The sequence below is a fragment of the Cicer arietinum genome, chromosome 6, assembly GCF_000331145.2.
Source record: "Cicer arietinum cultivar CDC Frontier isolate Library 1 chromosome 6, Cicar.CDCFrontier_v2.0, whole genome shotgun sequence".
Classification (NCBI taxonomy): domain Eukaryota; kingdom Viridiplantae; phylum Streptophyta; class Magnoliopsida; order Fabales; family Fabaceae; genus Cicer; species Cicer arietinum.
Genome location: NC_021165.2, coordinates 8265489 through 8287489, shown reverse-complemented (window position 1 = coordinate 8287489; position 22001 = coordinate 8265489). Strand labels below are relative to the sequence as shown.

General features: G+C 31.1%; 3 protein-coding genes across 6 annotated transcripts; all 3 read left to right on the top strand.

Annotated features, from left to right (window-relative positions):
* Window positions 1-331: 331 nt before the first annotated feature.
* Window positions 332-5676, top strand: LOC101500557 (uncharacterized). Of its 4 annotated transcripts, none has more exons than XM_004504076.4 (15): window positions 332-476; window positions 934-1009; window positions 1532-1691; window positions 1779-2036; window positions 2506-2680; window positions 2812-2873; window positions 3003-3166; window positions 3323-3420; window positions 3528-3586; window positions 3705-3839; window positions 3930-4180; window positions 4281-4440; window positions 4811-4886; window positions 4996-5052; window positions 5187-5676. In XM_004504076.4, the coding sequence occupies exons 2-15, from the start codon at window positions 948-950 to the stop codon at window positions 5399-5401; spliced, it is 1932 nt and encodes a 643-aa protein (XP_004504133.1). In that variant the 5' UTR covers window positions 332-476; window positions 934-947; the 3' UTR covers window positions 5402-5676. The 4 variants fall into 4 exon arrangements, with proteins under 4 accessions (XP_004504133.1, XP_004504134.1, XP_004504132.1 ...); XM_004504077.4 differs by having other exon boundaries at window positions 352-476; window positions 937-1009; XM_004504075.4 differs by lacking the exon at window positions 332-476 and adding an exon at window positions 508-847 and having other exon boundaries at window positions 937-1009.
* Window positions 5677-7365: 1689 nt separating this feature from the next.
* Window positions 7366-8813, top strand: LOC101500242 (large ribosomal subunit protein P3z-like). Its single transcript, XM_004504073.4, has 2 exons — window positions 7366-7664; window positions 8475-8813. Exons 1-2 carry the CDS (start codon window positions 7467-7469, stop codon window positions 8640-8642), a joined length of 366 nt encoding a protein of 121 aa, XP_004504130.1. The 5' UTR covers window positions 7366-7466; the 3' UTR covers window positions 8643-8813.
* A 7478-nt stretch (window positions 8814-16291) lies between these two features.
* Window positions 16292-21164, top strand: LOC101499906 (eukaryotic translation initiation factor 4B2). Its single transcript, XM_004504072.4, has 3 exons — window positions 16292-17553; window positions 20161-20592; window positions 20844-21164. The coding sequence occupies exons 1-3, from the start codon at window positions 16448-16450 to the stop codon at window positions 20866-20868; spliced, it is 1563 nt and encodes a 520-aa protein (XP_004504129.1). The 5' UTR covers window positions 16292-16447; the 3' UTR covers window positions 20869-21164.
* The last annotated feature ends 837 nt before the right edge of the window (window positions 21165-22001 follow it).

The window sequence follows — 22001 nt, the reverse complement described above, 5'->3', positions numbered from 1 at the left end:
AAAATAATACGACTACATTTAAAAGAGATAAATTAAGTGTTATTGGACCGTCTAATTAAAAATAAAAAATGAAACATAATGGACGATAAATAATTACTCCCTATAGCATATTTTTATAATTAGAGACAAAAATGGTAAAAATATATCTCTAAATTAGCTATTAATAATTTATCGAATGAATTTCTAAATTCGAATGGACAAAATCAATTGTTCTCGTGGGTGAGAGATTTAATATTTTTAATCGATTTGGTGACGCATAAATCCTAAGATTTGGAACATCAATGGAGGAAGGAAATTGAATGAGTATTCAGTAGATAAGAAGTGAGTTAGCAGATACGTTTTCTCTTCTTCGATTGTTTGTGACCGCTTAACGTGACGTGACCAAGTGTCTTCATGGCTTAAAATAGGTTGCGTCACAACAAAGGAAAAATGTGCAACTGCAACCTTTCGAATAACAAAGCCACAACACTCTTCAAGTAATAATAGCCATAAACGGCACCGTTAATACGTTCCTTTCAATTTCATCATCTTCCAATCCATGTCGTTGCCAACGCATCATAATTATTTCTTTTAGATTTTTTTTCCAAATTTAATTTTCCCTTTAATTTAATTTTACCAATAGTTCTACTCTATTATTCTCTAAATCTTATCATTCATGTCCTTTTATTTTATCTTTGATCTAAAGTAACTATAAATAAATAAGAGAATACCAATTTTAAAAATGATATTTATCTTTATTCTTAAGAATCATTAAGAAAAAACATCCGTGTCTAAATATAAACACTATTTAAAGTAGAATTATAAATATTTTTTTGGGTTAAATGGCATTAAGGTGGAGACTGAAAAGGTAATTATTAATTATTAACTAAGTACTAAAAAGTTGCATATGTAGTACTAGTATTTAACTGTGGGGTATGTTGTTTGGTGAAACAGCAGTACCAGCGATAATGAGGTGTTTCGCACTGTGCTTAGTATCTTTCTGGGTTCTCTTTGCTTTCAGGTTTCAGAGGTATGTAAATGTAACTATAGAATCTTCTTAGTGTTTAGTTGTACTAGATTTTGAGTTTTACTTGAATGTTCTTTTATGCTACATTTTTTTTATAGTTTGAAAATAAGATAGTTTGAATGGTAATTCCATAGTATTATGGTTAATTAAAGGGTTGGATCCAAAACTCATTATTTTATTTTATTTTTGGTTTTAAGTGCACATTGTTATTTCTTGCCACTGGATTTTGTTATAAATGGGACTGGTTTACTTTGGTTCATGATTTTTTATGGATCTGTGCTGTGCATATTAATCAGTATTTTGTTGTGCATTTTGTATTGCTGGGTGATTTTCAAAAGCTCATTTTGAAAGGCTGTTTTTATTTTTATTTTTTTGTTATCATTAATTATACTTAAAATCAATAACATAAGACATATATTGCACAGATCCTTGATCTTTGGAACCCTGTTTTGTCATTATTATATTAGACATATAGGTAAAACATTGTCTATCTAATATAATTTACATTTGAGTGTGTAATTTCAGTGTGTCATCACAAAATTTATCTGAGAGTTACCTTCAACAAGCTGTCTTACCACCAAGAGGTTGGAATTCCTATGATTCCTTTATCTGGACAATTTCTGAAGCAGATTTCTTACAGAATGCTGAAGTAGTTGCTCAGCGTCTTCGTCCTCATGGATATGAGGTATAAATACTGAAAGGTGTAAATGCTGAATTAGTAGTACTTTAATTAGATATATATTGATTTATTTCTTCCTTTCTACCCTTGTAGTTTGTTGTGGTGGATTACCTCTGGTATAGGAAGCTAGTCCAGGGTGCCAATACTAATTCTCTTGGATTCGATGTGATCGATGGATGGGGAAGGATGGCCCCTGATCCAGTTAGGTGGCCTTCTTCCAATGGTGGGAAGGGATTCAGTGAAGTAGCTAAGAAAGTACATAGCGTGGGTTTGAAGTTTGGGATTCATGTTATGAGAGGGATAAGCACACAAGCAGTGAATGCAAACACCCCTATACTAGATATAACAACGGTATTGTTTTGCATTTTTGCTATAACTTTATCTTCTATTTATTTATGTATTATGAATTATGATTTGGTAGTAGTAGATGCCTTATTAAGTAATACCATTTATTTTCAGAAATGAAATTCGACATTACAAGCTGAATTTGGGAGGGATGGGGAATGCTTTTTAGGAAATGTTTGGATTGACTTATTTGAGTTTATCTATTTTTCTATGTGGCACTTGACTTTTCAGGTCTTATGTTTGGAAGGACTTATAAAAATATCTTTTGACACGTCCATAAGTTTGTTTTCAGCTTATTTCTATAAGTTCTCTTGTATTACTTACAAAAACAGCTTATACGTTTGACTTTCTTTTACTTTTTTATTATAGAAATAGCTTATACATTAGCACTTATATGATAAGCGTTTAATTAAGCTTGTTATCCAACAAAAAAGTTCTTATTGACCTCTGATGTCCTCTTCTTGCTATTTCCTAGGGCCGTGCTTATCAAGAATCTGGTCGAGTGTGGTATGCAAAAGACATAGCAATACCAGAAAGGACTTGTGCATGGATGTCAAATGGTTTCATGAGTGTAAATACCGAGTTGGGAGCAGGGAGAGCTTTTTTGAGATCCCTTTATGAGCAGTATGCTTCTTGGGGTGTTGATCTCGGTAATACTACTAGTTTATAAGTGCACTGTCACAAAGTATTGATTGATTATTCCTTCATATCATGTACGGGAATATACGCAGTTCTAACAATTACTTTGGCAATAATTGATATATTTTCTGCCTTTCTGTAGTGAAACATGATTGTGTGTTTGGCAATGACTTGGATTTAAATGAGATAACCTATGTATCCTCGGTATTCTTCAATTTCCTCTTTCTTACCTTCTTCCACTACTACTTGTTCTTTTATTAACACTCGATATCTTAATATTTTCGCTAAGATTATATGCAAACTTATATCATATGACATGTCATATTATATCAGGTTCTCAGCCAGCTTAGTCATAATGTTGTGTATTCTATATCGCCTGGAACCGGTGTGACACCAGCCATGGCCAAGGATGTCAGTGGACTAGTCAACATGTATCGAATAACAGGAGACGATTGGGATACATGGGGAGATGTCAAGGCTCATTTTGATGTAACAAGGTGATTTAAGTTGTTTATACTTTATATCACTACTTAAGATATTTTTATCAGTTTTCGTAGTATGTTGAATCAAATGCTGTTTCTCTGTTTATGTTCTGTCATTTTACAACCAACTAACCATATTACATAACTTCGGTTCATTAAATTATGAATCAGGGATTTTTCTACCGCTAATATGATTGGCGCAAAAGGTTTAAAGGGGAGTTCATGGCCTGATTTGGACATGCTACCGTTCGGATGGCTATCCAATGCAGGTGATGAGACTTGGTTGCTAGTCTTGCTACACTTATTTTGCTTCCATGCATTATAATAAAGACTTACTGAAATATGGATTTTTTTTTTTTTTTTTTTTAATTTACAGATTCAAATGAAGGTCCACACAGGTATAGTAACCTGACTCCAGATGAGCAAAGGACACAGGTATTGATAATTGATAAATAGTATTATTGAGTTGCTTTCTTATATATTTCATCTAAATGATATGTTTGCATGCATTATTATAGACTCTGAGTGAAGTGAATTCATTATTATCTCACAGATGACTTTATGGGCTTTGGCAAAATCTCCCCTTATGTATGGAGGTGATGTGCGGAAGATCAATCCTGCCACATATGATATTATCACGAATCCTACCTTGCTAGAGATTAATCATTTCAGTTCAAATAATATGGAGGCGAGTGAGCCATCTAACTTTGTTTTTTGGAGGAATATAGTTGACATGTGAGGGATAAACTTATCACATCGTTTTTTACTGCAATGACAGTTTCCTTATATCACAAGCTCGAATAACTTGAAGAGTGAATATCGTCCTCTTAGAGAGCAAACAAGAATGTCTACAAAAGGAAAGAAATTCAAACCTTCATTAGACCTCACTAGCTGCACTGAATCAAAGGCAAGTGGTTGGACTACTGAAAATCTTAACAAAGATCTTGAAAGAATCTGTTGGAAAGGGAGTTTAGAAAACGAGCCTCGGAACCCTTTCTGCGTACACAAGAGAGATCTTCAGTTCAGATTGTAATCATGCTTTCTTTATCTTTGTCTATTCTATTTATATAACTTAGTTGGTTATCTGTGTTGTTAACAACATAAATTGTTTTTATTGATATTGTTACAGAGATGGTAAGAGTATGTATCAAGAGGATTTTAGAGGGAAACATCAATTAGTTGCAACCAGTAACATGAGATCTTGCTTGGATGCTTCTCCAAAACGAAAGGTTACTTCCAAAGAGTCCAAAAGAGGAACATTTTCTCCTTGTAAAAGGGATTCAAACCAGGTATGCTGCAGTCCATATTTGAAGCACAAGTGTGGCATGTGGCTCTTAATATTTAAGCAGTGTTTTTAAAATAGGACCGGCCGGTTGAATCAGGAACTGACTAGTCTACCGGTTGGTTCAACCACTATTAATTCTTAGTCAGTTGGTTGAACCACAGTTTTCATTTTTTTCAAAAATAATTTTTTTTATTAGTCATCCGGTTCAATCCTCAGTCTGGTATTTAAAACATAGTATCCAGGGTATTTATAAAAATTAATTCGAGAATCAAACTTATGTAGGTATATAATTATTTTTACCCCTAGCTAGACAAAATATGCCTTGGCCAATTTGTATTATTGATATTTGTATGATAAATTCTGTCTTTGAACAGATTTGGGAGCTAAACTCCAATGGGACCCTTGTAAATAGTTACTCAGGTCTTTGTGCAACAGTGAATTACGTAGAAGGTGAACTTTAGTGTATATGTCCCACGTTTTATAACTAGTATTTGTTGGAGCTGTATAATTTTTCTTTCTTGTCTTTATTACTCATAATGCAAATTGGATATTCGTGCAGCTAATGATTATTCGGGTGTGAGTGGGATTCGCTCATGGATTGCAACGGGAAGAAACGGTTTGTTGCAACTTAAAAACATCAAAATAGAACATGCTTATTGCTTTAAGATATAATAAAATTATAATATATGCTTTGAAGTTTATTCTTTTAATTAATGTGTCATAATAACGGTTGATTGTATTGGTGTTTAGGCGAAGTGTATTTGGCATTCTTCAATTTAAATGAACAGAAGACGGCAATACATGCAAAGACATCAGATTTGGCTAAGGTTTTTCCTGACAGACACATCAATTCCTGTCAAGGTAAGGAATTGTGGAGTGGAAAGAATGTTGTACGAACGCAACGAACGTTTTCAATGGATGTAGAAGTACACGGATCTGCACTATTTGTTCTAAATTGCAACTAGTTTGGCTTCCAATTTTATTATTATTTTTAAAGGAAAAGGAAAAGAAAACAAATAGCTCCTCATTGTTGAGCTTTTATTTTTAATTTGTAATTTTTCTATTTAATCACGTTTCCCTGTGGTGGGGTGCGTAAGTGTTGGATCCTACCTTTGCCTCGTGTTTTTTCCGTGTACGTGATGGATGGATACTTTGTAAATTACATTTGTAAATTACGTTTAGAAAGCTGTTCTTACATTTCTTCAATAAAATAATGGCCTTATACTTTTGCAACTTTTAAGATTTGATGCCTTTGGTTTCACAATCACATTTGTTATTATTGTTTAATTTCGAAATGTTAAAATTGTGTGGAGTTTCCACTGGAGTCAATCCGGATCCCTTTCAAGTGGTGTGCATGTATTTAGTTAGTTATTGAATACAATCACCATGGGCACATGATGACTTTAAAGGACAATATAGACAGTAGATCAAAACAAAGTATCGAAAACTAGAAAGTACAAATTATGGTTGTGAAAGTCAGTTGAGTTGGACCAGAAATCGGTTAAATGTCTGATCTTTTTTTAACGCAACAAATTGTCTCACTTCATTGCAAAGGCAGTAGAGGGTGGGACCATTCCATTGAGACAGATATGGAACAAACCCAATTATATTAAAATTTTAGTTTAAGGTGAAGAAATGAGAAGAAAAAAAAATCATTGGTTACTGTAAATATTTAGTTTACATGCATGAGATGTGGAGAAAGAAGAGGTGAAAAATATTTTGGAAATATCATAAAAAAATTATGGGGGGTATGCTAAATAAGTTTTAGGGTGTATATCTACCATGAGCTTTATATTTGAAGTGTTTACTTGTGGACTTATACATGTTGGCCCATTTAGTTTTCGAGTGATGGGTTTTGGCGTGCGGGTTTGTAGAGGAGCAGACTAATTTGGATAACACTTTTTAAAAAAATAAATAGTTGACAAATGGATGTAAAAGCTTATCATTGAATGTTAGTATTTGATTTTCTTTTTCTTTCGGTGAAACATATTTGACTTTGTTTTGATATTTGGATGATGTAAAGTCAGCAAAGTAAAAGAGTGTGTGAGTTTGATTCAGCAAAAAAAAGAAAAGTTGAATTTGTATTTGTATTTGTTCAATTTCGTCTCAATTTTGATAGGAAGATGTATTTTTAACGAGGCTGGTCTCAAATTTGTGTGCTTTGTCTATCTATATTAATGTCATGTATAGTAAGGGCGTAAATATTTAGGGTTAAGTATGATTAGCGAAAAATTTATTTGACTTAGAAAGTAATTCATTGATTTTTTTAGTAAAAGAGTTTATTTAATACAAAGAGGAGACAAATAAAAATGACGTGAGTTAATATGTAATATAGATATTCAAACTTGAGAAGAAGTAGTCATATTGACTTATCTGCATTCAAAAGACAATTTCAAGTTTGTTTGAGAAAAAAATAGAGCACGATACTAATTAATTACAATCGTAAATTCAAATTTCATAGTGCGATGATTAATGAGTGAGGGTGTCAATTATGTGTTGACAATTTGATTCAAAATCTACTCTCTTAAAATCCAAGATGTACATAGAGCGAATAATAAGACATATACTTAATCTTGTGCAAGAAGTTTGTGCAAAGATAAAAGCTCTTTAAGTTATTGTGAAAAAAAATGTCATATTTCAAAATTACCCAATCTACATTTTCAACGATATGCAGCGTTTTTAAAGTATAATTTTATAAACATATTAAAATATAAACGAAAGAAAAAAAAATGATAACTTTTTAAATGTTTTAAAAATTAAAAAATCATAGTGTAATTTTGTGTATTAAATAGCAGTAATTTGTATCATAGGAGTGTAATTCGGATGAGTAGGGGTATAACTAGAAAAAATACACCAGAACGGACTAAATGGGCTTTTTACTCTTTGACACGTTGCTAGGGTTCCACAACCCCATCTCATACATAAACCAGTCGTTCAACTGATTTTGCCGTCACTGCAATTCTGTTCTCTTGCGCGACTTCAATTTCAAATTAGGGTTTCGCTTCGAGCACAGAAAACACCAAATCAGCCATGGGAGTCTTCACATTCGTCCTCAACAAAACTGGCGCCGAATGGTCCGCCAAGCAATACTCCGGCGACATCGAAGCCTCCGCTGCCTCTACTTTCGAGATCCAACGGAAGCTCGTTAATGCCGCTCTCGCCGTTGATTCTTCTGGTGGTGTTCAATCCTCTTTCTCTCCTATTTCTCCTTCATCTGCTGTCTTCCAGGTACATCTCTCTATGCTCTTCATCATTTTAACTTTCGATCGGAGATGAAAATCCAGTATTTTCATTTAGCTTTCATTGTCACAATTTTTTCCTTATCAAATTGCCTTTGTATGAAATTTCAGTTATTTAATATTTTTCAGTATGTTATATAGATTATATGGATCATTATAATTTTCATCTATTTGATTGATTTAGATTTTTAAATGCTATGTTATTTTTCAGTTATTAATGTGCTAAACCTCTGGAAGTTTCTAGTTTGGTTTTTTTTCATTTGTTAGATTCTGCTAAGCAATCAATAGTTTGACTATTGTATTTTCTCTCTTTTTTTCATCGTGTGTTTAAGGTTTTCATTAGATGGTTTTAAGATTTGTATAGCCTTATAATTCTGCTGGGTAATGTAAGAAGACAGCATGGAATTGACTTTAGAGGGGTGGATGGAATAAAGTTATGGTTGTATTTTTTTGGATATGATGGAATATTTCATTCAATTACATCCCCCAAATTTGAGTTGAAGAAAGAGTATCCAATTGAAGAACATGATTGAATGCATCTCATAATTGTCATTCTATTATGTTTGAAGCAACTCATTGAGTATAGTATAGTATAATTCAATTCGATTTCATTGTGTTTAATTTCTATGTGACTTCATACATGACCTGAAAGTATATAATTTGTGGATACAAGCTTGTTGAATTTGCTCATGTTGGTGATGGATGTTATATTTTATGGTGTATTAGCTAGTATTTAGTTAAACCATTGGATAGATCACTGATCAAGTTATTCATTGCTGTTGTTGTATATTTTGTTTAGGTGATTGTGGGTGGTGCAGTATTTGTTGGAGGTGGTGCTGCTGCTGCAGCTGCCCCTGCAGGAGGTGCTGCCCCTGCTGCCGATGCCGCCCCTGCCGCCGCAAAGAAAGAAGAAAAGGTTGAGGAAGAGGAGGAGGATGATGATATGGGATTCTCACTCTTCGATTAGAGTTTTCTAGTTTTTGTTCAATTTTGATTTAAGGGTTTTAGTCTTCAATCCTATGAATTTTGTGTATTGGCTTGCGCTTATTAACGTACAATCTACCAGATAGAGTTTATGCTACATTTCTGTATTCTGTTTTGCAAATTTGACTTTTTATTTAAATTTTGTCTTGCTTTATGGGTGTGCCAGTACCATAATGCTTAGTAACTTTTTATTACAAGATAGAACACATGAAATCACAAACCAACACCATTAATTTAAGATAAGAATTTGACAAGGATGCATTGTTTTACAACTAACAAGTATCAAATTAACACACCCTAGTTGCAGTTATTAGATATTTGATTTAGAATTTGGATCGAGGCTGAAGATTTGTCTACCAAGAGCAAGCACTTCATATGTAAATGTTGTGATTAATGATTTTCCTTCGCTGTACACTTGAGATAGGGATTTTTGTCATGTTGGTTTTGACAAATTGAATCTTGAAAGAAATTTATTAATTTTTTTTTATGACTATCACTAGGTTACGATGGATCATTCAGGAAGATGGCCTACTATAAAATCCGTTTTGAAGTCTATTGTTTGAGATACGTTTATGACCAAAACCACTTGTTGATTAGATGATGAAATCTAGGTAGTTAATCCCAGCGTTTCCCGGCGAGATCCCGCTGTCCCGGTGCGGTACAGTGCCTCACCGCGACGGCGTGTCCGCGATAGCGTGAAACAAGATCCCGACTAGATCGAGGCGCGACGGCGTGTCCGCGATAGCGTGAAACAAGATCCCGACCAGATCGAGGCGAGATCCCGCTATCCCGGCGTAGTTAATCCTAACGTTTCCCAGCGAAATCCGGCTATTATTTTTTCTGTTTTATTGTTTCTACTTTCACCTAAAAAGAAGTAGAATATGCTAATGAAGATGATGCTTATCTTTGATTCCTATGCTAGAACATGCATGTGAGTTTTAATATTTAGTTATTTTATTAGTGTGTTAAAGACTTCAATATGGATCATCTTTATTTCCTTGACTTTTGTTTGTATTTCAATGTATGTTTTGACTAAGAGTAAGACTTGTAAATTCTTATTACTAGTTATGAATGTTTCAGAGTTTGAGTCATTTGTTAATTTTGCATTAAATATAGGTTTATATAATATTATTCATGTAATTTGTTCAAAAAAATAGCAACTATCCCGCCTATCCCGGAACGCGTTATCCCGCTATCCCACTTTTGGGATTGGCCGCGACGCACCGCTATCTGGGATTAACTACCTAGGATGAAATAGGTTTTAAGCTTCTGTTCATAAATAAAAAACGATTACCCAACAACAGTTTCTCCAGAAGGAGGGGCTTGTTGACGTTGAACGAGTTGCACGAAACTAAAATAGCATCTGTTCTCTAACAAAATCAACTATAAGTTCTTTATAAATATTTGTTGAAGTTTAAATGCTTCCAAATCACTGCTTAATTTATATCGTACTGAGCTAAAGTGTTTTTCCTATGCCTCTGAACTACGATACAATTGTGTTTTTTCAGATGTGTACATACCAAGTGATTTATGGGAATGAAAAAAGTTTCTCCCTATAATAAGGTTGATACCTTTAAATTCAAGTCATTATTCCAATTCACTGTATTTGGATTTGTTATTTCTGAAGTGAGTAAAATGTTAAAGGGCAGAGAGATTGTCTCCTATGTACAAAGCTTTTCTTTTTCTGGTACAATATGAACAAAGCTTTCATATCGTAAAACTAAAGTGATGAATGGTTATTTTCATATCGTAAAACTTCAGTGATGAATGGTTATTTCCAGAAACTTGTGATTTTTTTTTACTAAGTACATTTGATTTTTTAACTATTGGTTGACAATAATATTTTTATACGTTAATTGTATGCTTGGATTAGGTAATTGAAAATTTTAGTCAATTCAACTATTTAAAATTAAATTTTCTTCATTTATTCGTAATTTTTTTCGTTGGATAAATTATTATATTAAATCTAATATAAAAATAAAGAGCTTATTTAATGTTGGTCTGTTTTTATAAATTTCCAAGTGTGTTGGGGTAAAAGTATAATGATCAAAAGAGAAGTGGTTCAAAATTTAAAGTTAAAAATATTGAGCCAAAATTAAAATTTGAAATACATAGAAAGCAAAATATAAAATTTGAATAATAAATGTGATCAATATGTAATATTTAAAACATATAAAGACCGATACGCACAATTTGATATTTTTACGGTCCCTTTAAAATTGAATTATTCTTGATATCTAATCATTTTGACACACTCTTAAAAAAACTGCTCACTTTTAATGAGTTGAATTTTTTGCTGTGTAAAATAATGCAAAATAATAATAATAATAATAATAATAATAATAATAATAATAATAATAATAATAATAATAATAATAATAATAATAATAATAATAATAATAATAAAGAAACGTAGTATATAGTGCAAAAAAAAAACTTAAATAAACAATTATTCATACACTTATTAATTCAAAGAAAAGGCACATTAGTTAACCATATAAAAATTTATTTTTTTCGCAACAAACAATAAATTTAAATCTCTTTATACCAGAGTTAGCAACTTCTCAATTTCATTATAATAATAATAATAAAATTCTCCATGTCTTTTTAAAAAATAAAGAGTCTTCGCTGAATATTCTCACCATTAAGTCGAATGAAAATAGTGAATCATACTTTAGATGTTGTTGATATTATTTGTAATTTATAGCAATAATAATTGTATCTCTTTATTGGTGGAAGGCACGATTTTCTTGCACGCGAAGCATTACATTGCAGTCAGTCACTCGAAAGAGTCTTCGCACCAATCGCATTCACGTAGTAGGTTAGTTTGACATACCAAAGTGGAAAATCACCATAGTATATAGTTCAAAATCTCATATACCAAAGTGGAAAGTCACCATACTATATAGTTTAAAATCATTTGCTAATTAGAGTACCAAAATAATCAATCATTAACCGACCAAAAAATAATAATCGACCAATAGTTACAAGTTAAACTCCTAACATATTTTAACTATAGCCTTGACAATATAGATTCCAAAATCTTAGTTATAATCAGTGTTTTGATTTAAATGATTAAAAATAAATAATATGTGTGATATTTATAAAATTGATTTTTATTGAAATATTAATATTTCTTCATAAAAATAAAATATTCATTTATCTGCTATTAATGAAAAATAGTCTATGATCTAATTTTGTGCATATAATAGAAAACAACTTTGTCTTAATTATCAATTGTACTTACGTATATAGGAGAATCATTTAGTTAATGAAAAAAATAATCATTTAAAAAAAAACTTCATCACTTTCACTTCTCAAAGTGGTCTCTTTTCACTTGAATATGAGCATCCATCAATATAATAAAAAATTATAGGTAACGAAATAAAAATACAATCATTTTAAAAGTTAATAACAATATTTTTTAAATATATAAATTTTATAGACGTTATATTTATTTTAAAAATAAATAAAATAAATATGAAAGAAAAAAAATACTAAAAAATAACGTCTTCAATATAATGCAAATCGCAATAAATTGTGAAAGACACACCAATTCTTTATTTGCAATTTACTTTTCTTTATTTTTTTTAAAAGAAAAAGATGAATATATTAATGTAATGTACTCTATTTTACTTTTTCCTTTGCATATAAGAGAATTGAAATTAGAAACATTTAACCTCTATTTGTTGTATAGAGAAAAAGAGGAGAATAAGAAAAGAATTAAAGAAAGAATAATAGAAATGTTACTATTAATAGATAGATTAAAATAATTAATCACTCTAATTTAGTAACAAATGTCAATATTACCATAGAATTAAGTTTTCTTTATTATAATATATAGAATAAAATATTATAAGAAGAAAAGTAGATAACAAAACATCAATATCAATTAATTTATTTATTACTATTATTTTTTGAATATTTTTATAAATATATTTTTCGTATAAAATAGTGAGACATTTAATATATCTACTAATATTTAAAAAACAAACATTAAAATACAAATAAAAATAATTTAAACAATAAATATTTTAAAAAATTATTATTTTCTTATAAATGGAGAAAAAAATCTCAAAAAAATTTGCATTTGATGTAGTAATAGCCATGTCTAATGTGCACTTGGCACTATAGACAGTGCACCATACATGCTCCATTGGCATTTCAAATGTTATTATTCCATTTTTAAAAAAATAATTAGCAACAGTCCACAAATTATTGAGGTTCATGCAGAGCACGATAGCCATGATTGAGCTCGACCAAGCTCCAAGTTCAACAATAAGTGGAAAGCCATGGATCAACACACTCCATTCACTGATGAAAAACTGCCCCCTACACAGTCACAACACTGAATTACCACTGCAAAATCGAAATCAACATCCAATAAGTCAATAATCTAAATTTTATTTCCACCTCGCCGCATATATTTAAAATAATAAAATAGTAATTATTAGAATAGGTAAACTTTATAATATTTCAAGAGTATTAAATGAAAATAATAATAACTATATGTATATAATAACTAAAACAATAATAATCTTTAAATCTTAATTTAACTGACAAATATCATATTATTAACTTTCAGATAAATGAATAATCGTATAGGTTAAATTGTTATGTGTATTATTAAAATGAAAAATAACCACGAAACTTATAAATAACAACTTGATAATTTTTTATTTATTTTTTTTACTCAATATTCTATTTATATAGGGCGGCCGAGTTTCCAATAAAAATTTAACATTCATTTTAAATGATTTTTCTTGATGATATATAAGCTAGTTAACAAATGATACTAGAGTTACACCGAAAAATAATGATAATAGAGGATGTATGTGTGAAAATTAAATTTTGCTTATGAATCAAAATTAAATTGTTTTTATGGTACAATTATAAATTATATTTTTTAATATATTTATGTTTTAAATTAATAATTATTTATCAATTATTGTATTTAAAAAAATCATTTCACAAAAAAAATATCATTTTATTATTTATAAACACTAGTATGGTAATGCATGTATTATACTCAGATAAATTATAAAATTGACTTATATTTTTTTTGTCTTAGAATTTAGCAAAATTTTGTCAAGTTATTATACTACTTTTTTTTTATGTATTTTATTATAAAAATTATTCATTATTCATTATTATAGCTAATGATTTTTTAAAAAAATTTAAATTTTATTTTGCAAACACTTTGATAAATAATATTTAGTTAGTACAATTTTTTTAATTAAAAAACTCAATTAAATGTTAATTTTAAAATCAAATGTTCCTATCAAATTATGTACCTTTTAAAAATGAAATGTACATATTAAATTGACGCATCCGTTGAAATTTTCTCCAAATTATAGAATATCAATTACCACTAATTTAATCTTGCTTGTGAATACAAAATATCGAATAAAAATTATTGGTAACGCCTATATTTAAATTTTGTTTATGAAATTATATTTTGGTTTGTGTAAACCAATTTTAAAAAGTATATATTTATAGTTCTATACTAGTATTGTATTTTAAGAAATAATATCATTATAAAATATCAAAGTAAAATAAATAAACGGTGTACATTATACAATATTTTTTTAGTTTTGTCTTTGTATATTGATTTTATGATTTGAGTATTTAGTGGGTAAAAACAAAAAAGTGTAATAGATTATATGCATTGTATTATTATACATCCAATCAAATACATCATTTCATTAGGTTAGTTACTAGAATGTTTTCTTAAATATCTTTTTTTATTAAAAATAATATTTATTTATTCAAATTAATAAAATTACATCATCGAAGGTAATATAATTTAAAATAATTAAAATAAAAAAGATGAAATTTATAAACAAATTCACAGCATCCAAATTAATACTATAAAACGATAAAATAACTACATATAAGACGAAACCTACAAATATGACAAGGGAAGTGTTTGAAATACCAATGTTATCGCAAAGACTCAAAATCATTGATTAATTTTGTATTATATTGAACCTAATATATCAATCCAAACAAAACGAATGACACATTAATATAAAAAATAAAAAATAAATACATCACACTAAGACGATAAAATCACAAATAAAAAATTAATATGTATAGAAAGTACTTATTTACACAACAAATAAGAAATATAACGATTTAATTAAAATAATTTTAAATTAAAATTAATCATAAATCATTAAAAAAGAAAAAAAAAAAGTAAAATTGCGACCAAATTTTTTGATAACATAGTTAACACTTAATATGGTTATATTCAAATCAAGTGTAGAAATAGTAGTACTTTCTTATTTATTTTCACGGAAAATAATTATGCCATTTCATTAATTATTAAAGGACGATAAAAAAAACTAGGGATTAATTGAAAATTCAACTGCTTTTGCGAACCTGATTCACTTGTTTTCTTGTTAACTTCACCTCAAAATTTTGAATTACACTAAAAGTTTGCTTACAATCTTCAAGGACAACCCCTAATTCAATGGCTCCATTATTAGGTGAATTAACAAGGTTTACTAAACTCTAGGTAGATGTTTGATTTATAATTAAAAAATTTATCTCGTAGATGAGTTAAGTTAGAAACTATCAAAATATAATAATTTATTTAATAATTTAAAATATAATATAAAAATATAATAAAATAAAATTATAAAAATAATTTATAAAATATAAAAATATAAAATAATTAATAAAATTTGATTTTAAATTTAAAAATAAAATATTAATAATTAATTTTAAAAAAATTTATGATTTTATTACAAGAATAATTTTATCTTTTATATAATTTGATAAAATAGTATTCAAAATTATAAAATATAAAAATTAATTAAAAGTTTAAAATAAATATAAATTTATTTACAAAAATATTTTTTTCATTTACTTATAATATATATCATATCTTTATTTACATTCTAATAAATAAAATAAAATAATTTAATTTTATTTATAAAAAAATCATTAATTAGTAGTGTTAATAGATAATTTTAAATATAAAATTAATTTATTATTTATTTAACTTTATTTAATTTTTTAGTGACCAAATAATTTGAAAGTTGAAACAAAGAAAAATATCTTTCATTAAAGTGTGTTTTTCTTTTTAATTTGTTCAGTGAATTAGATTAATTTAGTGTTAAAAGATAATTTTAAATATAAAATTAATTTATTATTTATTTAACTTTATTTAATTTTTTAGTGACCAAATAATTTGAAAGTTGAAACAAAGAAAAATATCTTTCATTAAAGTGTGTTTTTCTTTTTAATTTGTTCAGTGAATTAGATTAATTTTAAATGAAGTATTCACAAAATATTTTACCTTTTAAAATAATAATTTTCTGTTTAAATATTCTCTCGAGATACAAATCAAATATTGTTACCTCAAGCTTTTTAAAAATTAAACAAAAACATATAAAAAAGTCTATCAAGATGGATAAAAATAATAAAAATTAGTAAAAAGAAGGATAAGTAAAAAAGAATTTAAAAGGAGCGTGGGCAACAATATGAAGCATTAATTAAGGGTTTTGATTAGTTTTGGGCACTTTCCCACATGCAAGGAAAAGGAAACTGTGGCGCGCGTGAGTAACACACAAACTAATCCTCTTTCTTATTCTCAATTTCTCTTCGTATTTCCTCTCCATTCGCATTCCCTTTCGCCCCAACGCACTCTAACCTCTCCCATCTCTATCTTTTGCATGTTCTCGGAGCTCCGGCTCCATTAACGGAGCCCCGGCTCAACTAACTCATTTTCAACAACGACAAAACGAATCTCCATTCTCTTCTTTTTTTCGAGATCTCAAAATGTCGAAACCCTGGGGTAACATCGGCGCTTGGGCCGCCGATTCCGAGCGCGCCGAAGCCGAGGAACGTGAAGCCGCTGCAGAAGCAGCAGCCGCTGGTTCAGACAATTTCCCCAGTCTCAAAGAAGCTGTTACCACCAAGCCGAAGAAGAATAAGAAAATGTCGCTTTCTGAGTTCGCCAGAGGCGGTTACGTTGGTGGTACCGCTGATTATCCACGTTTGACGCCGGATGAGATGCTTCGTCTCCCTACCGGTCCTAAGGAACGTTCCGCCGACGAAATGCAGTTTAATCGTCTCGGCGGTGGATTTTCATCTTTTGACCGTTCAGGTCGCTCGAGGGATCGAGATGGAGGCTCTGGTGATGCTTCGTGGGGAGCGGGAAGGAAATCCTACGGTGGATTTGACGAGGAACGTAGGGCTCCTAATTCTAGGGTTTCGGAATTCGATCAACCGTCTAGGGCTGACGAGGTGGATAATTGGGCTTCGGTTAAGAAATCGCTTCCTTCGTTTGATTCCGGCAGGCAGAATCGATACAGCGGTGGTGGTGGTGGTGGTGGCGGTTTTGGCGGAGAGTCTAAGGCCGATGGAGTGGACAATTGGGCGGCTGGTAAGAAACCTATTCCTGCTAGATCTTCTGATTATCGACATTCTGGAATGAATCCAGATAGCTGGTCGAGGGGTTCACGTGTGGAACCAGATCGGTGGTCTAGAGGAGCACCGGTTGAAACAGAGCAGCAGCGACCAAGGTTGGTTTTGGATCCACGGAAAGGAGATGGTTCTGTGAATGAATCTCCGGTGAAGACAAATAAGCCAAATCCATTTGGTGCGGCGAGGCCTAGGGAGGAAGTGTTGGCTGAGAAAGGATATGATTGGAAGAAGCTTGATTCTGAGATTGAGGCGAAAAAGACAAGTAGACCTACGAGTTCGCATTCTAGCAGGCCTTCAAGTGCTCAGTCTAATCGCTCGGATGGTCCAGAGGCTGTGCCGAAACCGAGGCCAAAGGTGAACCCTTTTGGGGATGCCAAACCAAGGGAGGTTTTGCTTAGTGAGCGTGGCAAGGATTGGAGGAAGATTGATCTTGAATTGGAGCATCGCGGGGTTGATAGGTTACTTCTGATCTTATGCTTTTATTTTATTTTTTCTTGTTTGCTTTGTCATTTGATTCTGAACTCTGTAATTTCCTTTTGTGGCGAATTGTAGTGGTGTGTTCCATTAATTAAAGTCGTGGTAGCATTAATAGTGTTGACGAATTAAGTGGGTAAAACTGATCATATTTTAGCTGTTTTGCTAATGTGGTAAGTTTATAATGGGAGTAAGAGATGAGCTTGAGTTTCATCATTGTTGATGGTTTCAAATTCTATCAGGGATTTTGTATTTGAATATTAATTTCTTTGATGCAATTTTATTATTAGCCAAGTCAATCAGTCCTGCGTCTATCCAAGAGCTAATTGTGAATATGTCATAGCGGTTAGGAAAAATTATGGAAAATTTTAGGTAATTGATTATTATAATTAAGAGGTTTCCAATGATTGGGTTATTAAAAGTTAGTGGTGCTGCGACTTTTTGCAACACTCATAATGTGTTGGTATATATTAGATATGGAAATCAGATGCTTTTTTTAGTTATTTTGGAGATAGGTTGGGTACTTTAACAAACTATTTTTCCAGTCTTTTTATCTTCTTCACATGGTTTTTATGTAATACTTGCTAGAATTGTTAGCTCTGCAAGATGGACATTTTTCAGTTGATGATTCTTTCTTATCACACTGAATTACAAAGTTGGAGTGTAGTTTAATTTGTATAGGAATATCTGTGGCACTGAGGTTCTGAGCAAAGGGTTTTTATATGTGCCAAGTCCATGCACAATGCTTTAAGAGCAACATCAAAGATTTTTGTTTCATAGTACTTCTGACCTAATTTGTCTAAAAACTTTTTTCTTTAAGGTTTTAGTTTGTGAACTGGTTATATTAAAAAGATTTTCAATGCTTGGTACCATCTTAGTTTGCTTATAAGGCTTTATATTTAGGTTAAACTTTCTAAAATTAAATCTTAGCACAGTACCATGTGCATTTAGGTGGTTTGGAATTGTACACAATTGTTCAGAAGTTGATATAATTCTAGATTCAAAACATTTTTAAAATGTGGAATTCAAATGCTTATTATGGTGATTTATAGTGCTATTTATTATTGTTTCAATAATAATCATGTTATGGTGATTTATAGAGCTATTTATTGTTATCACAATTAGATTTTACGATAAAGATATAGTCTTTTTATATTCAAATGTTAATGTGGATAGCTTGTTAGGGGGAGGAGGAGTTTGTTAGCGCTAGGGATCGAACCCTGAATCTCCTTGTTTAATACTTAATACCCCTTCGGTGTCCCAACCTTTACCACTGAGCTACACCAATAGAGATAAAGTCATATAATTGGATTGTACATGGACTACAAATCTCCTAGAAGATTGCTCATGTACTAATCAAGTGTTATGATATTATGCCTAAAAAAGGCTTGTTATTTTTTTATTTATAAAATCAGCTTTATATTTTATATGGATACAGTGCCAGAGGTGGATGCACTACAAAAACCATGTATGGAACCCATGCTCCATTTATTGTGGGGCCAACACATGTCGTGAGTTTTCCAATATCTTTGTGCAGGATTATCTCTTACCTTTTATTTTCAATGGAAGTGTTTTCCTTTGTTTCTGCTAAATTCTAGGGTTTTCTTGTAGACAATTTGTTAGGTAAACCCAATGGAATGGGTTCTGTTAGTTAAGGGGTTTGTGGTTGTTAGTTAGAATTCTAACAGAATTTGGTGGAGAATATGCCATAAAGTGGTTGGGAGGGGAGTTTTATGGTATTCTGTTTGGTTGGAGGGAGTGTTCTCAGAACAATTTCTATTCATTCTTACTGAATATTGATCACAATGCACTTTGATTATTAGTTATGATTATGTCTTTAATTTTGTGTATTTATTTGAGTTTTTATGTGTATGATACTATGGCATAAATTTCTAGTATTGTTTACCTAAACTTCTACGTAGCGGCCATTTTACCACCTACTACAGCGTTATGAGGGATCAGCAGCTAAGCTCCGCTATTCACCATTGACTGCATAGATTTGTGTGATGTTTGTGGGTTTTTTATCCGGTCTTTGTAGGGTTTGCTATTTGCAACTAGCTTAAGCTTGAAGGGAAACACTATAGTATTAGGGTTTTACTAGTGTTACTTGCCTTAGGTTTGTTGTTGTAGTATTTGTTTTGACCTAATTTGAAGTATATCATCAGCAAGCAGTCTTTCTTTAATTTGAAGTCCAGCAGGTGGATTGCTAAAAGTTTTAATGAAGATTCTATATCATTTACTTCCGATTGTATGGCTTTGATCAGTACTTGGTATCATAAATGTGTTAGTATACCTCCAATTAGGAAGACCTATATATGGTATAAGCCCAATAAAAATGGGCCAGCCTAGACTATATGGTATTGTAATATTCAGTACTATTTGCCAATTCTGATTTAGCAGTTTTTTTAACAAAATGAATGCCTCCTTTAGAAAAAATGTATGCCTATTTTTTTTTTTATTTTGTTCACCTTAATTGGTTGTGCACAACATTGCGGTATAATTTGGTTTAGTCAATTAGGATTTTCTTAATTTGTAAGTTGTTGATCTTTCAAGCATATGTTACCTTGTTGACTTCTGAACGAACATTTCAGGCCTGAGACGGAGGAGGAAAAATTATTAAAAGAAGAAATTGATAATTTGAAGAATGAACTTGAGAAGCAGTCTACAATAAATTCAAATAAGGAATCCGTCGACGACGCTGGTGGAGACCAAACTGGTACACGTGCAATGCTACTAGAGAAAGAAAGGGAGCTGGAACTTCTTACCCGTGATTTGGATGACAAAGTTCGTTTTGGGCAGAAAGCCGTTGAAAGGCCTGGTTCGTCGGCTGGAAAGACTACTGGCTTTTCTGATAGGCCACCATCTCGATCTAGCTCTTTTGAGGATTCTAGAAGTGTGGATTTTCAAGACAGACCTCGATCCCGTGGCACAGGAGATATGTCGATGCGTCCTAGTGATGACAGAAGACAATTTCAAGGTAGCAAGGAAAGGGGGTGGTTTTCAAACAACAGAGACTTGAATAGGTGAGAATTCACCATTATGTTGTTTCTTTTCCTGTGTTTTTTCTTCCTGCCTTGCCACTTATGGTGAAACTTTGCTTACTTTTGGCTTTGATCTGTTGCAAACTTTAGCTGTGGCAATTGGTTAGGACACAGGTTTTACAGGGGCTATGAATTCAAACACCCACACACACAGCACACAACCTCAGACACGCACCTGTTTAACTTTGGCCTGAGAATTGTTTGTAAATGCTGATATATTTGCTGTCTTGCAGGTCAAGGTCCAGAGAGAGATGGTGAACATCAGTTTTTTGTGGATTAAGAGTTATCTTCAACTTTTGATGACCAGAACCTAATACTATTTTGTTACTCGTATTTTTCTAATCGTTTTGTTCAATTTACTCCAGGATTTGGAGCAACAATCATTGAGTACTGTCACTAAAACATTTGCCTAATCTGTTATTGCATCTCAAAACATTGTAAATTTTATTTTCCCCTTCTGGTTATTTTTTGGGTGTCTGGATGAAGGCAGAAAGCCTGTAATTTTATTAGGACAAAAATTTATTGAAGATTATGGAACTTGGTAGTTAATGTCATATTGTTTTATTACTATAATATTACTCCCTCCTCTATTTTGCATCTGCGCAATATCATTGGTAGTCTCGAGCTACTTTCATCTTCATGTGAAGCATGGTGATAGTGGAAATTTAAAAAGAATCGGTTATTCGCTTGAATATTGGTGTCATTTCAATGTTCTATGTCTTCTCACCCTAATCCTTTTAATACCTAAAATTTTTCTTTGAGTTCGTTTGCGAGTTAAATTAGGGTGTTATTACTTTGAGATAAATTAAGGTGTTATTACTTTGAGAGAAGTGTTAAGAACACTCTTTTTTCATCAAACATTTTTTTATTTGGTGAAATTCATAGGGATGAAATAGTGAATGTAAGAATGAATGTTTCTAGCGCTCCTCTATAAGAAAGGCAAACAATTCATATAAACCTTCTAGAGCATTGGATAGATACCCTATAATCCGATAGAAATTATTCATTGAATCTAAAAGATAATAGTTTCATATATAGTGCATCATTCTAATATTGTTAATTTGCTCTTGTTTTGAACTAAAGTGTGTAGAACCATATTTTTTAGGTTTATCTGCTTTGGGAAATGTGAATCTTTGTGATTTTTTTTTTTTTGAAATAGAGTCTTGATGGGTTGTGTGAGAGTTGTTTTTTGTGTGTATTTGAACAATAACTCTTGTGTGTGGTCGATACCATTCGATTCTCACAAACAATGTCAATGTTTCGACTTCAATGTTGCAATTTTACGTTTCTAAGGTTTTTTTTTGTGGGTCGCATGTGAGCCTTCACAGTTTTATCCTTTTAGAAAAAATGTTTCAATTAGTTGATGAGTTTAAGTAATTATAAATTATGTA